We start from the raw sequence: 19936 nt of genomic DNA, 5'->3' as shown, positions 1-19936 counted from the left end.
CTGAGGGAGACTAAGAGACATGGCAACTAAATGCAATCACGGATCTGAACAGGATCTTTTTGCTGTTGACGCCACAGACAAGTGGTAAAACTTGAAAAGATGAGGATTAAATGACAGAATACCTTAGTGTCAATTTTCTGATTGTGAAGGTTGTGCGGTAGTTACGTAGAATGTTATGATTTGTAGGAAATAAATACTAAAGGAATCAGGGATGATGGCATAATGTCAGCAATTTATTCTCAAGTGGTTCAGGAGAAAAAAGTTCTTTACTAAAACTTGGAACTTCTCTCTAATTTTAACACTGTTTCCAAAAAGTAAATCAAAAATAAATAAATAGAAAAGGCAAACAGCCTTAGGCAAATTTTATTTCTCCACAAGGAAAGATCTATGAATCAGTATTTAAAATTAAAATTATATATAAAAAATTTTATGGACTGTAACAACTGTGACACATCCAGACAACGACAATAGCCACAGCAGCAGCATTTCAAATGATGTTTGTCTAAATCTTTAGGTCCATATATAGTGATAAAAATTGGAAAATACAAATAAGCTATCAACACCATTAAAGTGTTAATGACAACTTGGTTGTTTGGGTGCTGTTTAAACAGCTGGTATGTGGGCAGTTTAAGTATGTAAAACTCAGTGCTGGTTTTCATTCACAAAATCTGCTTAAAAGTTAGTTCGATGCCAAGAAACAATTTAAAATACTATATAAATAATCATCATACACGTAAGATATAAAAATATTTTACTTTAAGATTTTCATATGTCATATGTATGATGGGAAACAATTAAAATTTTATATAAACAGCCCAGTAAATAAATTTTTATATTTATTTTTCAGATCATATAATTTTTCTTCAAAATCTGTACATATTCTTGTGACGTTTTCAAAACTAGATCTTGATTTAGATTTGACTCATCAGTAGATCCCAGAGGAGAAGCTCTACAGGGTCCAGATTCAAATTCAGCAGCAGCTGGAAAGAAGAAGAAAGAATTATAGTCTTTATTTAAAATACTTCATAGTTAACTAAGCATAAGTTAGTAAAAAATAGTTGAGGCCTTTGTAAGTGTTAAGAAAAATGAAAAATATCTATATACGGCTATAATACAAAATACAAGATGACTATGAAGTATAATTTGCCCAGTGCTGCACACTGAATTAATTGCTATTGTGGTTAAGTTTCAGAGCTTCTGGTTTTCTCATTCTCCACTTCTTTATTCAACAACAATGTGCTAAGGTACTGTAACAAGCACTGGAGTTATAAGACGAAGAAGACATAGTCCATCCCTCAGCAGGCATGTGCTATAAACTGAAAACAGAGACGAACAGGCAGTTTCCACACAGACTCATATATCCCGTGACAGGGATAAAACGGGGCACTAGTGGAGCACACAGCAGGGACTCTCAGTTTTGTGTTACTGTTTTCAGCTTTTTGGCGGAGGTGAAATGTAAGTTGATACCTGAAGGACAAGGAGAAAGGGTGTCAGACAGACAGAGGGAAGAAGCACATGCAGAGACTGGAGGGGAAGAACATTGCGGAGTGACAAATAGCCCAGTCTGGGGAGATGCCAGAGCAAAGAGGCAGAGGAGGGTAAGGAGCAAGAGATGAGGCTGAATAATTTGGCAAGAACCAAAGTGATTTGGGTGTTTTTATTCCATGCTGAGGAATTTGGAATTTTTCCTGTGGGCAAAAGGTAAGCAAATGACATCATCAGTGACTGGAGATTTAAATGTCACCCATCAAGTGACAGTTGTATGAACTGTCATTGCTTGACTAAGTATGACTTAATGAGTCTGGTTTTTTGGCCTTATATCACTACCAGAAACATGGGAAGTAGATGAAGCCCATGTTTTCTGAGAATAGTTTCAGGGTGCAGGTTGACAGTTCCATAGGGACGGCAGAAGTGAAGGGAGGGGATAGCCAGAAATACAAAGGATACATCGACTTTTGAGATTTTTAAAAAGCTAGGGAAGAAGATGACTAAATGAGGAAAAAGTATATTCTTCATTATGAATGTTTATGTTTTCACATTTTTCATTAGTTATGTATAAGAAAAAACATTTAACACAGTATCTATTATCCAAACAATGGAAAGGGATGCCATTTACTATTTACAGTTTATTTCAGAAATCACTGATGTCTAAATTGATAAATGGCAACATACCTTCTTCTAGTTCTCTAGTTATATTTTTTTCCAACTCCTCCTGCATCTGAAATAAGTCAAATATTATTTATAATGTTTAAGTTAAACAAGAGACATTATTGTAGGAATGATGTATAGCTTATGAAATAACACTTTGAGAGACTAGACCTAATTTGGGGATTGCTTAGATAGAAAAATAATCACATTAACAAAATAAAATAAATTTCTATATATTTTAATTTTAAATAATAGAGAACATATATAAGTAATGCTATTTAGATGAATCTGATAACAAGTACGATTAGTATTGGTCCACTGAAAATACATAACTTTAAAAGGGTGATGTTTGATCTTATTGGTACAAAGAAGTTTAAACAATTCAAGTCACAGTTCACACTGAATTCACGACTTTTCAATTCTTAGAAAAACTGCACTTTATAAAAAAGTTTAATCAGTTTATTTTTTACTATGGATTTTTCCTTAAAATAAACTTTCCATTTTGCACTTTTAGAAAGTTCAAATCTTAAGGTCTGATCTATGTTACTAATTTTTCAGCAAAGAATCTTAAATATACAAAATGAAGAAAGTTGCACTATCATAATGTCATGTGAAAATTTTATTGGCAAAAAAATTAAGTAAAGATATTTTGCTGTCTGTACTATGACTGAAACATTTCTTTATTTATATGGACACAATGATTTCAGAAAATCTGCCTGAAGAAAGGAAAAAATAAAGACTAGAGCCAGTTTTTAAACTTGGTTTCTGATTCATGACTTTCTAGAATTAGAAACAAGGAAAACAATATATAACCCTTTAACGTAACATGTTTCCTTTCTAGAAGTCAGGGCTGATTTTTTTAAACATTTGACTAGTTATAGTTATCTACTTAACTATGAAATGTGTGGGGCAATTTCAAACTATATTACAAGTGTCCCCACCTAGAGTGTTTTTATTTAAATCTTGCTTATAAAAGGTATCCTCTCACTAAATGCCCCAAACAGCGTCACGGTGATAATGATAATGTGACATCCAATATCTTTCCAAATTTTAGATGTAAAGAGAAATTTTTTGGCTAAATGCTTCCCAAAATTTCCATAAAACTTTTTTTTTATATTATTTCCGTTTTTCTCCCCAAAGCCCCCCGGTGACATAGTTGTGTATTCTTCGTTGTGGGTTCTTCTATGTGGCATGCGGGACGCTGCCTCATCGTGGTCTAATGAGCTAGTGCCATGTAGCCGCGCCCAGGAGTTTAATTCGGAACTAACGAAGCACTGTACCGCCTTCAGCGGAGCGCGTGAACTTAACCATCGACCACTGGGCCAGCCCCTCCATAAGACTGTTTTTGATGGTAGCATTACAGACAGGCCTTATGAAAATGAGGACAATCTGCAACTTTATTTACATGGCCATTTGTCAAAAATTAAAAATTGAGGTAACCAAATGAAGGGAGAAGACCTTATTGAAACAATTTATATCACCATTAATTAGAAGGATTCCACTATGGTAGTTTTCAAGCCACGCCCAGGGGTTTTACGACGACACTGCAGATTGAGGATAGGAACTAGCTCAAGTGTCCAACTGTTAGCCGTAGCGTTACGCCTCAGTTTTAATGACTCGTTTATGCAATTTTCTTCCAATAGAAAGGTTCTATTCTTTGAAAAAAAATTTTTTAAGGCATGAAAATCACTGATTTAGTCAAAATCCCTAATTTTACATAAGCGGGAAGAAAGACTTGGCGAAGGTGTAGCTTGCCCGAGGTCTGCAGGCCAGGAATGGGCAGTAGGTCTTCTTACTGAGCCTAGGGTTCCATCCCAGCTACTTCCTCATACTCAGGAAAAATAGAGTTTTAACTCTAACTCAGAGAAAATGAATATATAAAACTGTCATGTAGCTCAATAATGTTTAGACAGGAGACATGAAATAGTAGCTTTCTAACTAAATTATATGTTTCAAAGACATGAATAAAAATAAAGGAGCCAAAATTAATATAATTCCTATTAGTAGCAGTCAATATTCTCAATTTATAAAGCTCAAATTCTTTTTAACCACAGGAGGAAAGTTGAAGGAGAAAATCCTTAGCGAACCAAGCAAGCTGAAATTGAGGAAATTCTTCCTTAAAAGAACTACTCATTTCTTCCAAATAAAACTTAGTTTACCAAAATCAACCAACAAATGAATTATCCATGTTGTGGGTTATTTAGAGCAAAATTTCAAACACAAAACAAGTTTCTCTTTACCGTCTAGCATACTTCTGTCCAATCATCAATAGCTGGTGTGTACAAAAGACACGAGCTTAAACAGAGTTATAATTCAAATCCAGTCAAAACTTTCAGGAGAACCTTCATTTCCCTGGCCTCAAGTTTCCACGTGAGGACTTGGACTCTCTCTACCTTCCTCTTGAGAGGGGGGTACCTAGTGGGTGAATTTGGGAGAAGGAACTAAGAAGTGCTTGCTTGGTTCCGAGTCTCTTTTTCGCAAACACTGTGGGCCCACAGTGAAGTGCACTCGGGTCTGCTCTCCTCTCTGCAGTGAGCAGCCTGCCCCTGGGGCAGTGGAGGGGGAGGGGGAGATGTGGAGCATTTGGGTCCTCGTCTTACAGCTGTGAGGGGAAGGATCTAATTGAGGATGAAGTGTTTGGAAGCCCCTTGTGGCTGCGCACTTCAACCACATCCTCCACTTCGTTAGCAGGTGTGAGTAACAGAGCCGGTAAGTTACTCTCCAGCTGCCTGACTCCCATGTTCTGAACTCAGAAGGGGAGAGGAGGGTCATTTGCCACCTACCCCTCCACAGCTCCAGGAAGGATGACTGAAAACACTAATAGAAATGTCTTCTTCCTTGACCTTATAACTAACGTACATTCTTCAAAACAACCCCCACTTTAATGAGGGGGAAGGTTGAAAGGAACACTTTAGAGGGAGAATACAGTGGAGCCAATAACAACAGCAAAGCACAGCAAATGCAAATATATGTTCATTCATTCAATGATACTTTGTTGATAGGCTATCATTAAATTATATTTGAGGTTACAGATTGGAAAATAATGTTGCGTTCTCTTTTTTGAGACCAATTTGATAACCATGAACATACCACACACACACATTTCCAAAGTTAATATATTTTCAGAAACTAATGATACTTCTAAATTAAAATTTGGTATCATTCTTTTTTAGGGAGTATTCAAATGTTACAAACATAAATACGAGAAATATAAAAATGTAATAAAATCAAGTAAGTTTGCCCATTGAAACCATTGCAATTCACTTCCCAACTGTAAATAGCTTAATGTATGAAGGAAATTACACTTGTGAGTTTGTAAACATTAAATACATGTATCCTGCTGCAGAGAAAAGAACTGAGAGAGAATTTGTTGATCAAGGAGCTGAAAAATTAAGTACAGAGAAAAAAATGAATGAAAGAAAAAGAATTGGAAGAAGTTGAGAGATTACTGAATCTTTCAAAGGATAAAATGACTACTGGGCATTTGTCTAAGTGGGCAACACAAGGTAGAGACATGAGGGATTACAGAGAGATATAACTGATAAAATAAACAAGTTTATTAAACTCTGTCTCTGCCTTATGAGAAACTAGTGTAACTACTGTGATAGTTTGATTAGAGTTGGAATTCAGAGCAGACAGGCACTGCCTTGGTGATATACACAGGAGGCCAAGTTCTAGTTGGGAAGAAATGACTCATCTGTTGAGACAATGTTCTATCATGTAAAAGTTGAAGTCCTGGGAATATTAATTGTTTTAGCTTTGATGTATTTGTATAATCATAGAAAAAGAGTTGCTAAACTGAATGGCCATTTGAGAAATTTAAAAATTACTTAAATAAATTATTAGAAAATTTTTTAAAGTGTCAATAATGCACCAAAAATCCAAAATCAATCAACATAAAATTTCTAGAATCATAGCTAAAAATCTTTAGAAATGTGTTGTTTTGTAATGCCTCATCCAAAACCGCACTCCTCTCTGTCATTTTAGGCAGTGTGTCACCACCTCTCCTAGCAGTATTTTATGTTTTCCTAGTGGAAATTATTAAACTCCTAGCAAGTGAGAGGTGCTTCTTTGGGCAAGTGTGATGAGGGATTCTGCGGGCAGCAGCTGTGGGAGCAGCAGCTGTATGAGAACCCTGGCAGGGCTCCCTGCAGTGGTCAGGATGCCTGTCTTTGTCTCCATAGGGGAGGGCTTAGAGCTTTTCAACCTCTCGTATCAAGTCTGGCATGGTTTGGCAAACCAATGCTTCAGAGGGAACTATGTATACCTTGGAACCACAACATTAAGTTTAAAATAAAGTATTTTTCAATTCATCTAGAAATACTAAAAAATAAACACCTCTTTCTTCCAAAAAAATTAAAGAAAAGATATCCTCAAAAATCTTCTCTTCCATTGCTTCTGCAATTACACTTTCATCTTCATCTTGCAAAACGATATGTTATCTGATTTTTTCTGGTGAGAACTAATATGAACATCTTTCAGGGAGATGAGACAAATTTGAGGGCTCACTCTCATCTCCTGGCTGACATCACCCTAAATAAAAACCCTTTCCTTGCCATAAGCCTGGTATCCAGTTTTTATTTGGCCCCTCTTGTGTGGCAGGTAAAGAATCTATGTTTGTAGCTGGTAACAAAGGCGAGATATAGAGACTTAAGTGAATTTCATTTTAAAAATTAAAATATTTGCTTGCTCTAACTACTTAAAAAATGTTCTACAATTGCTCAGTCACAGACATTGTTTTATAAAAATGCTACAAATAAAGTAGTAATTAAGGATGTACTCTCATCTAAGAAAATGACAAAAATTTTAACTTAAAAACAGAAATTAATCTTTTTAGTGCTCCAAGCTTATTTGATGAATAAAAAGGATTTACCTTGCATTTGTTTAAATAATAAACATCCATATGTGGTTAACTGTTTGGATGCCAATCATTCACGTATGCTGAGGGATGGGATGGAAAAACTGGGGTGCGCCAAACTTTAAAATTCTTATGAACCACCGCCAAAGTGAAATCAAGAAGAAAGACAGCCAAAGCATCTCAAAGCATAACTTTGGTCATTAGGCAATAATATTTCATTTCTAAAACTGAATTTAAATTCAAGCTTTTCAAGAAATTTAAATTGTGTTAGTTACATTTACTGAATAAAGGTAATGATAGGTATCTCCTGAAAATGAGGGATCCAGGGACTTAAAAAAACCTGTAAAATTTCTGTCTCCTAAAAATTATTATGACTTTTACTTAGAGTGCATTAGTCAATCAAACAACTCAGAATTTCACCAAATTCAAAACAAGAATTCTATCAGAATCTGAAACCCAAAGGAACAAAGATAGTATGACTCACCTTGGTCAAGTAAGTCTCCATGCTGTTATTTGAGGGCCGTGGCCGTGAGGTAGGAATCACTAAATCTTCTCTTGGAGTAAGATTTCTATTGAGCACTAAACTACTATTATGATTTCCAGCACAAGGCGGCTCCAGGACCGGCCTCGCAGTCAGAGCACTGAGTAAAGACCTGTTCTGCTCTTTCTTCAGCAGAAGTTCCGTGCTGGTCTCTGCCAGCCTCTCATTAGTCCTGGGAAGGTTGCAAAAGACCAATGCTTAGTATTTCATGTTCCCTAAAATGATTCCTGCATGACATTTTTTTTTTTTGTTAAGTTGCCATAATAGTAAATGGAATTTTCCATTAAACAGTGTGTTAACACTGAAAATGTCTCAGAGCAGACCTACTACATACAATCATAGGTTTAAAATCATTCTAAAGAAGTACATATGTTTCTAGGGGGTTCTCAACTAACAAATAATTCAAAGTAGGGAGGGGAGAGAAATGGCCATCAGTGCTGGAGATGCCTGAACAGCTGCCGTCCGCAATGGCCCTCCTTCCAGGATCCTGGAGGATGCCATTTTATTTAGTAAACCAGTTCAGAGATTTAAAAATAAAATCCCTCAAAGACATCTTCAAGCATTTGCATTCATCACCCTTGTACCTTTCACTCATTACCTCAGAGAAATGAAGCATTTGGTAATTTAGAGCAACAACCTCTAAAGGAGAAGGAGACAGCCAAGCTGGGCAACTAGCTCCCAACCTTGTCACCAAGGCACTGGAGGTGCCATCTGCCCTTTCTGTCCTCCACACCCGCCTTAGGAGACAGTGGTATTGTTTTCAGCCACTCTGTGACTTACAGTGCCCTTCATCCCTAGGACAATCTGTCCCTATTCACATGGATCCCTTTATAGAATAGAAAAACACGAAGAGAGTTTGTCTCAAGGGACCCTCTAGGAATAACACTGAAGAGCCCAAATCAAGACAGTTCACCAAGCACCAGAGTGCGCCCAGAGTGGTAGTACTTGACCCTTTGGGTTTAAGATGTAATCTTACAAAAAACAGTTAAATTTCTTAATATTTCTATTTAGAGGAATTCTGACAAGCAATTTTATAATAACATTGCTGTCTAAATTATAAAGCTTCAAAAACATTGAGCTAAAACACTAGTAGATCAGGTTACTATATGAAAATATTAAGGGGAAAACATAAAGTCATGTAAAACCAAGAAAAGGGGGAGAGATGCAAACTGTCCTGGACTAACATGTTAAAACTAAGTTCATTTACTAACATCATTATCCATAATTATACCATCTAGTTAGCTTTCACTTCCTGCTAACCTCATGACCCTGGCTTGATAAAAATTATGCTTTAGAGGAAATTACTGAGCTGAATTTACTTTCTATGATTCTATGTTTTGACTTACTTGTTTAGTTTATTTTCCAATGATTTTCTAACTTTTAATTCTTCTAGATAGAGTTGCTTATATTTTTCCAATTCTGTTTTATTAAAATCTTCTTGAGAAATTTTCATTTTGGAGAGTTCGGATTCCAGATCTCTAATTCTGAGTTCCATCTGACTTCTTATTGAGGCATTATTATTCTCTCTTAACTGCTCTAAGTTTTCTTGAGCTGCTGCTTGTGTCTAAAACAAATTAAAAGGATACATTTTTAAAATAATTATAACTTCAATAATGATAGTATATTTGTTTCCTTTAGTTTTGAGCCAATGATTCAGAGATCAATTTTAAATGTGAAAAAAGATGAAGTTTAAAACATTTATCATCAATGTCAACTGAATTAAATCTGAATTAGAAAATATAGTTGAATCAGTCATATTAGTATTCATGTAATTTGATAATTCAAAGAATAAGAAAGTCCACTTAAAATTTTAAAAATTGAACAATATAACTTAAGAATAATTTGAGAATATGGTACAATTTTAAAATCACAATTTTTTCCTTTCCTCTCAATAGTCTTGTTTTATACCAACTGGTCTTAAAAATAGAATGATTCTCAGTAGAGAATCATTCTGAAAGGCTAATTTAGTGCTGATAATGATGGGAGCAAATATTTACAGGGAGAAACAAATGCCACCTTCCTCCTAGAAATCTACTAAACAAACTGCTGTAAGGGAAGTAGAGAAAACACATACAAGGTATACATCTAAAATGGAGAGAAAACACATACAAGGTATACATCTAAAATGGAGAGAAAACACATACAAGGTATACATCTAAAATGGAGAGAAAACACATACAAGGTATACATCTAAAATGCAGAGAAAACACATACAAGGTATACATCTAAAATGGAGAGAAAACACATACAAGGTATACATCTAAAATGGAGAGAAAACAGATACAAGGTATACATCTAAAATGCAGAGAAAACACATACAAGGTATACATCTAAAATGCAGAGAAAACACATACAAGGTATACATCTAAAATGGAGAGAAAACACATACAAGGTATACATCTAAAATGCAGAGAAAACACATACAAGGTATACATCTAAAATGCAGAGAAAACACATACAAGGTATACATCTAAAATGTAGAGAAAACACATACAAGGTATACATCTAAAATGTAGAGAAAACACATACAAGGTATACATCTAAAATGTAGAGAAAACACATACAAGGTATACATCTAAAATGTAGAGAAAACACATACAAGGTATACATCTAAAATGTATTTTGCAATAAAATGAATTAAAGCATATTACAGATCAATAAACTAACCTGTAAAAATAAATTGACTTCTTTTAATTTTTCTACTATATCCTGTCTTGCTCTTTCTTCAATCTCCCGTCTATACTGTTCTACTTGACCATGTTCCACCATGTTCATTTCTATATGACTTCTGAGGTTTACGACTTCTTGTTCCAACTTCTTTTTATTCTTGTCTAGTTTTTCACATTTCTTTTGTAGCGCTTTCATAGATAATAACTTCTGTTGGAGAACTTGATTTTCTGCATCCAGATGTACACATTTTGAAGAAGCAGTTTCCAGTTTTGCTGTAAGGTCATCAATCTGCATGAATAAAATAATATAGTTTGGTGATGAAGAAGACTGAGAATAGTCTATCTCAAAAACAGTATCAAATTGTGAAATAAATTCAGTTGCAATAAAATGTTATCTATATTGTAGTAGAGTCTTAGAACATGGAAACTTAAACTACTCACAAAATCAAGAAAAAAGTTAAAACCACCAAGAGTGCACAAAAATATATCCTTTACTGTCATCATCTTTGCCTATATAACAGTTGGACTTGATTTTGTACTCTTTTATTTTTCTATGATTGTTTCACATCTTTCTTCCATAAAGGGACTAGAAGTCACCTCTTAGTAGAAAGTCTTTCACCCTTTCCTCATCTTAACTCTCTCTATCTTTTAAAGAAATTTCAGGGATATGATATTGAGTTATTTAGGCCTGAGTCACTAAATGCCTCCCAAAATAAGACTCTAATTAATGAATCTTGCAAATATGGATTCTAATGCCATAAGCCTTTTTCTGAACTATAAATGTTTTATGCTAAATTGAATTGTATTCGAAAGAGAAATGATTCTCAGGGTTAAGGAGAAATCACATCTCCCAGTATAAAAGTTTAGCGAGGGGCCAGCCCCATGGCGTAGTGGTTAATGTTTAGCATGCTCCACTTGGGTGGTCTGGGTTTGCAGGTTTGGATCCTGGGTGAGGACCTACACCATTTGTCAGCCACGCTGTGGCAGTGACCCATATATAAAGTGGAGGAAGACTGGAATAGATTTTAGCTCAGGTCTAATCTTCCTCAAGCAAAAAACGAAGAAGATTGGCAACAGATGTTAGCTCAGAGCTAATCTTCCTCAGAGGGAAAAAAAAATTGATGAGACGATCCATACTTTTTTTGAACAAAACATGTCTTAATTTAATAGTGCTCTCTTGTAATCCTTTGTTACTTTCCACAAAATAAGAGAATACACTAAACAATAAAAACAACACAAAAACTTGCTGGAACTTCAGTGATACTGAGTTGGGAAGAACTACTTTTCCTTTAGATACAATGATTATTTGGTTAAGACAGGTGAGTGGATCTGGTGGTTTTAAAACACGTATACACATTCTCTGATGCTTCTCCCATGAAATTCACTCCCCCTAAATACGTGCTGGCCTCAGTAACTGGTTTCTAGAGAATAGGATATGGTGGAACTGCTGTGACTTCCAAGGCTAGGTTAGAATACGTGATACAGCTTCCACCTGACTCTCTCCCTCGGGAAGTTCACCCTTAGAATGCGGCCAACACGTGGTGAAGAAGCCCAGGCCCCATGATGAGTCGTCACACAGGTGTTCCAGCTGGGACTGCCCCAGCTAACATCCCAGCCAAAAGCTAGCTTCAACGGCCAGATGTGTGCATGAACTAGCCTTTAGATGATTCTAGTCCCCAGCTTTATGTCATCCCAGCCGATGTCAAGTGGAGAAGAAACGACCTGGCCTCACTGAGCCTTGCCTAAACTGCAGATTTGTGAATAAAATAAAAGTTATTTTTGGCTGGCCTGGTGGCATAGTGGTTAAGTTTGAGTGTTCCGCTTTGGCAGCCTGGGGTTCACAGGTTTGGATCCCAGGCGTGGACTCAGCACCGCTCATCAAGCCATGCTGTGGTGGCGTCCCACATAAAATAGAGGAAGATAGGCACAGATGTTAGCTCAGTGGCAATCTTCCTCACAAAAGAAAAAATAATAAAATAAATGCTATTTTGAGCCACTAGGTTTTGAGGTGGGTTACTATGCAGCAATAAACAACTGGCACAGATACCGATATTAAAAATGGGGTGCTGTCACTAAAAAAAATCACTAAAACAGTAGAAGTGCCTTTGAACCAGGAGGCAGGTGGACTCTGAAAGGACGTAGAGAAGAGTAAGAATGAAACCAAAAGGGCCCCCAAGAGACTCTGAGTGGAAGCCTGCTACCTCTTGAAGAGGCCGACAGCAAGGGCTTCCAGGCAAGTGAAGAAAATGACACTGAACCCTGGAGGAAAGGGACTCTTGTTATGAAGCAGCTGAAAGCAAAATTCATGAGATAGCTGAGCTAAAGAAAGACTATTAAATATAAATGAACCAGGACTTACAGGTTCAAACATCTGTTCCCCATTTACGGCCTCCCCACATGCCCAATTGTCAAATAATGCTAAAGTAGAGAAACGGCTTCTGGGCTGAGATCAAATCCAGGGTGCTGCCAGGAAAACTGGGTCTAAGGAGGAAGCCAGGCCTGTAAGACCCTTTGTTAAGACCTTGGAAAGACGGAAGGTGGTGCCTCAAATTCCTTTAAGGATCATAAGAGTGTAAGAATTTTACATTTTAAAGGCATTTCCCTATAACAGATGTACAGGAAGCCCAAGGTGAAACACTTATCTCAGAAAGATGTGTGAGTGTGGTTTTTCTAATGCATTAACTCCAGTAAAATTCACAGGAAATGCAAAGTTTTTAAGAGAATTATAGTAGCAGAAACACTGCTTGCTAGTTGGGACCAGACAAGACCAAGGGAGTACACTGTGAGGCCTGTGGGTCTGAGAAGTTCTGCAGGGAGGAAGCAGGCTGAGAAAACCACTTAGCTGCAAACACAGGTGAATTCCTATGAAAAGGACAGAACAAAGAGCCCCGAGGGCACAGCAAAGGGCCCTGGAGAAGCCTTCCTGGGGCTAGGGCTAAGTCCGAATCAAAGAACTGGCAGCACGGATCGGGCTGTCCTTCAGAATTGCTGTGGCCAGTGTGCTCCCATTTTCCGTTTCTGAAGGGGAGAGTCTTCAGCAGTTTGGCAGAATGCTGGGTGTGTGGGTGGCAGATAACTTGTCTCTTCAGTTCTCAAGTCTTCATATTGCGAGGAATTGTACTCAAGGGGCTATACTCCAGAAACCACAGCCCCGGCACCTCATCCCTATCTGTATCCGATTAAGATGGTAAGACCTTGGACTTGAGCCTGATGCCATAATAATCGAGTCTCGTGGGGGATACTGGGTAGAGATGAGTGTATTATTCATATGAGAGGAATATAAAGAATTGTGGCCAGTGGGTAAATGCTGGCTTTTAAATGTGTCTGCAAGTTTTTAAATATTCCTTCTATTACAAAGGTAGAATATGGGCCAACCTTAGCGAGTTGCTCCTACTGAGCAGAATACAGTGAAAGTGATGCTGTGTGAATTCCAAGGCTAGGTTAGCAAATGCAGTACAACTTCTGCCTGGCTCTGTCTCTCAGGCTGCTTATCCTGGGAACCCAGCCCCCATGTTCTGAGGAAGCTCAGGCCACAAAGAGAGCCTAGCTGTTCCAGTGTAGGTGTTCTGGCTGCCTGCCCCAGAGAAAGCTCCAGCCGATGGCCGGCATCAACAAGCAGACACGTGAGTGAGCAAACCTTCAACTGATTCCAGCCCCCACCTTCCAGTTGCCCCAACTGAAGCTGAGGCGAACAGACACAAGCTGTCCTGGCCACTCTTTCCCTAACTATAGATTTACGAACAAAATAAATTGTTGTTTATTTAAGCCACTAAACTTTGGGGAGTTTGTTAGCAGAAAAGAGATAAACAGAAAAGTGGATAAAAAAAGAAATTAAGAAACATAACTTATACAGTAGAAATTAGTCTCCTGTGAAGTGGGATCTAATATATGTTGAGATTAATTTATTAATGACAAACACTGCTAATGAGAAGAAGCAGACAACTAGAAGAAAGACCAAAGAACCATCAAGGAGGAGGTTTTTCTGGGTTTCCTCTTTAGAAAGAGGTATGCCTCTTTAGAACTTTCCCTTAAGTCTGGGGATGAGGAGGACTGGTAAGCAAGAAGACATACGATATGAAGCAGAATAGTTGAAAAACAACTGGAAATAGTTAAATAACCAAAATCAGATCTTTCACCTGTTTTTAAGTAACTGGAATTCTATAAGAGATAGCCAGCTTTGAGTATTTATTAATCAATCTAGTACTCAATCTTCATTTTCTTTTCCTCAGTGAGGAAATAAAGAAAACATGGAATCATTTTTAATCTTTTCAGTAGTAAAACAAATGTAGTGTCCTTTGGCACTATGTACTTTAAATACAATTTCTCCTTTACCTTCCTTCAAGCTTGTTTGCATGGGAAGGTAAGACTATCTCATCTTTATGTCGTACAATGCTTTTCCATATCATACAAACTGACTTTGACATTCAAATTACTAATCTGCCTATTATTTGTCTCTGATAAATCAACCGAATACTGCCTGATTTTCAATAGCTTGTACTCTTGAAAATTTTTCTTTGGATGGGATGAAATATTTACTCCATTAGTCATGCATCGAGCTATAAAGTACAGTCATGCATCTCTTTCTACATAAGTAAAAGAAGACAAATACAGGGAACTGGTTTCTGAGGATGTAGGATCTGTGCCAAGAACAGGTTCAGCACCAGTGCTATACACAAGGACCAGGTCAAAAGACGATCTATTGTGAATTGCAAGATGATGGATTAGCGAGATTTCCCAAGAGGAAAGCTGACAGCCCCAACTTAATTTTCTCCTTCCTAGATGGTGAAATTTATGGATGAGTCTATGAATTATAGTAAGTTAAACATAATGAAGTAGATAGTAGACTGAGTCAGCAGATCTTGTGATCAAGAGATGACAGAAATGGGGATAAAGTGGGAGGCACTGGGTGAGAGACTGAAAGTTTGAATGCAGAAAATAAAAGGAATGGACTTTATTTTTGTAAGCCTACTTCCTATCATGTTATGGAGTCAATAACACATAAGCTGGCCACAGCCTCCTTCAAGAAGCAAAAAATCTCCACAGGAGTAGAGTTAAAGCCATTCTACTACTGACTTTTTAAAAATTTGATTTGATACTGGCATGAGAATAGACATTTAGACAATGAATTAAAACTGAGAATTCAAAAATAAACCCTCACATTTAGGCCAACTGGTTTTCAACAAGGGTGCCAAACAATTACATGGAACAAGAATAGTCTTTTTAACAAATGGAAGTGGCACAACTGGATATTCACATGCAAAAGAATAAAATTAGACCTCTACCTCATACCATGCATAAAAATTAACTCAAAGTATAAGAGCTAAAACTCTAAGAGGAAAACATAGGTGTGTATCTTCATGACTGGATTTGGCAATTGTTTCTTAGATATGACACCAAAAGGCAAAAATAGATTAACTTGTACTTCATCAAAATTAAGAACTTCTGTGTCAAAGGACACCACCAAGAAAGTAAAAGGCAAGCTACTGAATAAAAGAAAATATATTTGAAAATCCTATATCCTATACAAATCCCAACAAAGGATTTGTGTCTAGGATATCTAAAGAATTTTTACAATCCAATTTAAAAATGGGCAAAGGAATTGAATAGACAGCTCTTCAAAGAATGGATAATAAGCACATGAAAAGACGTTCAACATCATTAGTTACCAGAAAAATGCAAATCAAAACCACAATGAGATGTCACTTCACACCCACTAGAATGGCTATAATCAAAAAGACAGGTAATGACAGGTAGTGACAAATGTTAGCAAGAATGTGGAGAAATTGGAACCCTCACACACTGTGGATGAAAATGTAAAATGGTGCAGCCACTTTGGAAAACAGTCTGGCAGTTCCTCCAAAGGTTAAATTCAGAGTTACCATACCGCCAGCAATTTCATTCATAAGTGTAATCCCAAGAGAAATGAAAACATATGTTCACACAAAAACTTGGACATTAATAGCAGCATTATTAACAATAGCCAAAAAGTTGATACAACCCAAAGGTCCAACAACTGATGAATGGATAAATAAAATGTGGTATGTCCATACAATGGAGTTTTTTTTCTTTTTCACTCTTATTTTTGCAAGATTCAACCTGAGCCAACACTGGCTGCCAATCTTCCTCTTTTTATAGATGAGCCACCACCACAGCATGGCCACTGACAGACAAGCGGTGTAGGTCTTCCCCTGGGAACTAAACCCAGGCTGCCGAAGGGGAGACTGCAAACTTAGCCACTAGGCCAGTGGGGCTGGCCCACAGAATGGAATATTATTCAGCAATAAAAAGAAATGAAGTACTGATACATGTTATAAAATAGATGTCCTTCTAAAACATTATGCTAAATGAAAGAAGGCAGACATGAAGGATCAAATGTTGTGTGATTTCACTGATATGAAATATCCAGAAAAGGCAAATCTACAGAGACAGAGAGTAGAGTGGTCGTTCCCTAGGGCTGAGTAGTGAAGGGGAAACTGGCACAGGTGATGGCTGAAGGGTACAGGGTCTCTTTTTAGGGTGATGACAGCGTTCTACACTGGATTGGGGTGACGAATGCATAACTCTTGAATATTCTAAAAACCACTAAATTGTACACTTTAAATGAGTGAACTGCATGATATGCTCATTATATTCAATAAAGCTGTTACCAAAAAAAACCCTGATTTGGTGCTAGTGCTTTCACGTTGTGTAATGGTGTGCTGCTTGGCTTTGGATGACTAGCCAGGTTCAAGATGCAGGGAGTCAACAGCATGCCCTTTTTATAGAAAAATGGTACAGAAAAAAATTGTTCATTGGTGTCAAGTCTATAAAATTAATAGAAAAATGTGTACTTCACTGTTCAAAGCATTGTGATATACTTCCCCAAATTAAGTGATTTTAAATTAATTCCCCAAATTAAGTAATCCCCAAAATTGATTAAAAATTACCTTATGTTTTAGCATATTCATCTGAATATCCATTTCAATTTGGTTGGTTTTTAAATCTCCCTGGAAACTAAGCTCTCCATTTTCATAGTCATTTAACTTCCTTCTTGTCACTTTTAAGAGTTTCTTAACTCTGCAGAAATGTACAGAATGAGTAAGTCAAGTTCCTTAAGAGTAAATATTTAATAATTATTTGAACAGATATTATGCTTTATCATATAAAATAAACAAATGTAAAAATTATGATCCTCTCACATTCATTCCAATCTAATATTGTTTAAAAGCATACTAAATGATAATCTTAGGTAAATAATATTAATAAAATTTTTATGACATATAGGATAAAAGACTGATATTGTAACTATATAGAGTTTGTTAAATAAGTTATTTAACCATTTTTAGTATGTTAATATTACTATTAACATATTACTAAATATTAGTTATAAACCAGAGATGAGTATTCAAGGTGAAGAAGAAAAGCATATTTATACATGAATGTTGTGAAGACTCAAAAATACATTTTGGTACCTACTGACCACAGTCTACAAGAAGAAAAGAAAGTACACACAAAAAACATCAAGGAGATCATTCAAAACAGAAAAGGAAAAAAAAATCTTTGAAGTCTGAGTTGAGAGAAAAAGGAAACAGGCAGAGCTTCCAGAAGAAAGGAAATTAGCAGAGACAGAACGTGTCACAGTCTCCTCAAGATGTTTTAGGAAGAGATCTAGAGATCTTGGCTTGCACAATATTAACAAAATAAAAGGGATGCAAACAATGTAGAGAAAGACAGAGGAACATTTTGATTAGAATCACAGAGCAAACATAGATACTCAGCAAATAAACAGAAAGGAAGCCAGGTAGGGGCTTCACAGACATTGGAAAATATTTCACTTCTTATCTGAGTGATAAAAACATGGTTACTCTTTTTATTCTTCAAGTCATATACTTATTTTTGTATGTATGACATTTTATAACTAAAAAAACAGAAAGAAAATATAAGCGAAATCAAGATAATTTTTGCTGCTATTAAACAATGGTACAGATTTTTTGATATTAAAATATTTGAATGCTGTGGGAAGAACACTACTAAAAAGAGGAAAGATTATCAAAGAAAGCAACGATATCCTGCAGAAATAAAAATTCAAGGTAGACAATGAAGAGTGCGGCTGACATTACATGCAAAAGGTATTGACGTTCTTGTTTAGGAATCATTAAAGGGTAAGTACAATATTCTGGCATTCAAAAGTTTCAGATTGTGCTGCAAGTTTCTGAAGTAAATTTTTAAATAGACATTTGTTTAACTATGAAAATGTAGATATAAAACGAATTTGTATTTAGGTTTTAATAAAGTAAAATTACAGTTACATCAATTAATTAATGGTTGAAATGATCTGAAATATTAAAATCTTACCCAGTAATCTCTTTTTCTAATTCACTATTTTTCTTCATTTCTTGATCCAAACTATATTCCAGAGATTGTTTTAACTCCATAAATTTCTTTAATTGTTCCTTTTCATCCTCAGACTTTGAAAAGAATTTTTAAAGAAAATTATTTTTAAAAATCTAGAGACTCATTCTTATTTCTTAAAAATATTTCTCATGATTTCATGAGTAATATGTGTTTAGATAGGTTTACCTGATGTCAATAAGGACAGATTTCAAAAATAATGACTTTTTTTTTTTGAGGAAGATTAGCCCTGAGCTAACTACTGCCACTCCTCCTCTTTTTGGTGAGGAAGACTGGCCCTGAGCTAATATCCGTGCCCATCTTCCTCTACCTTATATGTGGGACGCCTATCACAGCACGGAGTCCAAGCAGTGCTGTGTCCCCACCCGGGATCTGAACCAGCAAACCCTGGGCCGCCGAGAAGCAGAACGTGCAAACTTAACTGCTGCGCCACCGGGCCGGCCCCAATAATGACTTTTCCTAAAACAGCTTAAATCGATTTTACATTTTCATCAATTATTTTTTCTGAAATTTAAATTGCCATAATTTATTTGTTAAAAACAGAAGCTTTTATACATAAAATACTAAGTGTTAGTGAATTTTTTTTAAAGAGTGGCTATATTTACATTTTAGTTTCTAAAATGTCCTAGAAACATTTTCATCAATAGTTCAAGATATTCCAGGTTTCACTAAATCACATCTTACTAAGATAATCTTTGAAAAATTCCTATGCAGTCCCCATTACATTTTTGATGATCATGTGACATTCTCTGTAAGCATTCTTCCATAGGTTTCAATTTCTTCTTTTCTATTAACCACTTTTCTCTTTAAATAACGCTTAAGTCTTCTCTATATTAGATAAAAACGTTAACTGTTGCTTGAGTCTTGTATGTAGCTTTTTCTATCACCCTGTTTTTTCCCTTCCAGGGGACTCTAACATTCTTTAAGGCATGGTCTCATCCACAGGATTCATCTTTTCATCATTTATTCTCTTCTTTTACACTAAAATCTGACTTTCAATCCTATAATTCCACTAAAACTTTTTTGTGGATCATCAAGGACCTTTTCTTTAGTTCTCATCCTGCTTTACTTCTCAGCAGCAACTACTAACAATGACCACGCCCTCCCTCTGCTCCTCTACCCCCACTGCATTTCTAAGTGACAGCGCCCCCCAATACTCCGACCTGGACCCTCACTAGTCCTCTTTTCAAATCCTCTGAGTTCCTTAAATTTCAAGGCTTCAAATCAGATTCCCTAATCTACAGTTCCAGGCTTGACCCCTTTACTTAGGTCATCTGCACTTGTCTTTCTTCCTTCTATCCCTCATAGACAATATCCTCAGCCTCACAC

The 19936-nt window shown here is 36.3% G+C and overlaps 1 protein-coding gene across 50 annotated transcripts in view; it reads right to left on the bottom strand.

Annotated features, from left to right (window-relative positions):
• Positions 1 to 212: 212 nt before the first annotated feature.
• Positions 213 to 19936, bottom strand: part of ANKRD26 (ankyrin repeat domain containing 26) — an 88021-nt gene continuing 68297 nt past the window's right edge. For all 50 annotated transcript variants that reach the window (XM_070600915.1, XM_070600917.1, XM_070600916.1 and 47 more), the window contains 7 exons: positions 18551 to 18663; positions 17143 to 17272; positions 10215 to 10505; positions 8894 to 9111; positions 7491 to 7719; positions 2173 to 2218; positions 213 to 980 (listed from right to left, as the gene is read on the bottom strand). In XM_070600915.1, coding sequence (XP_070457016.1) covers positions 844 to 980; positions 2173 to 2218; positions 7491 to 7719; positions 8894 to 9111; positions 10215 to 10505; positions 17143 to 17272; positions 18551 to 18663 — 1164 coding nt within the window. In that variant the 3' untranslated portion in view covers positions 213 to 843. The remainder of the gene's footprint in view (positions 981 to 2172; positions 2219 to 7490; positions 7720 to 8893; positions 9112 to 10214; positions 10506 to 17142; positions 17273 to 18550; positions 18664 to 19936) is intronic.

Source organism: Equus przewalskii, chromosome 30 (genome assembly GCF_037783145.1).
Source record: "Equus przewalskii isolate Varuska chromosome 30, EquPr2, whole genome shotgun sequence".
In the NCBI taxonomy this organism is placed as follows: domain Eukaryota; kingdom Metazoa; phylum Chordata; class Mammalia; order Perissodactyla; family Equidae; genus Equus; species Equus przewalskii.
Note: the sequence above shows the minus strand (reverse complement) of the source record. Positions and strands in the feature narration are given on the sequence as shown.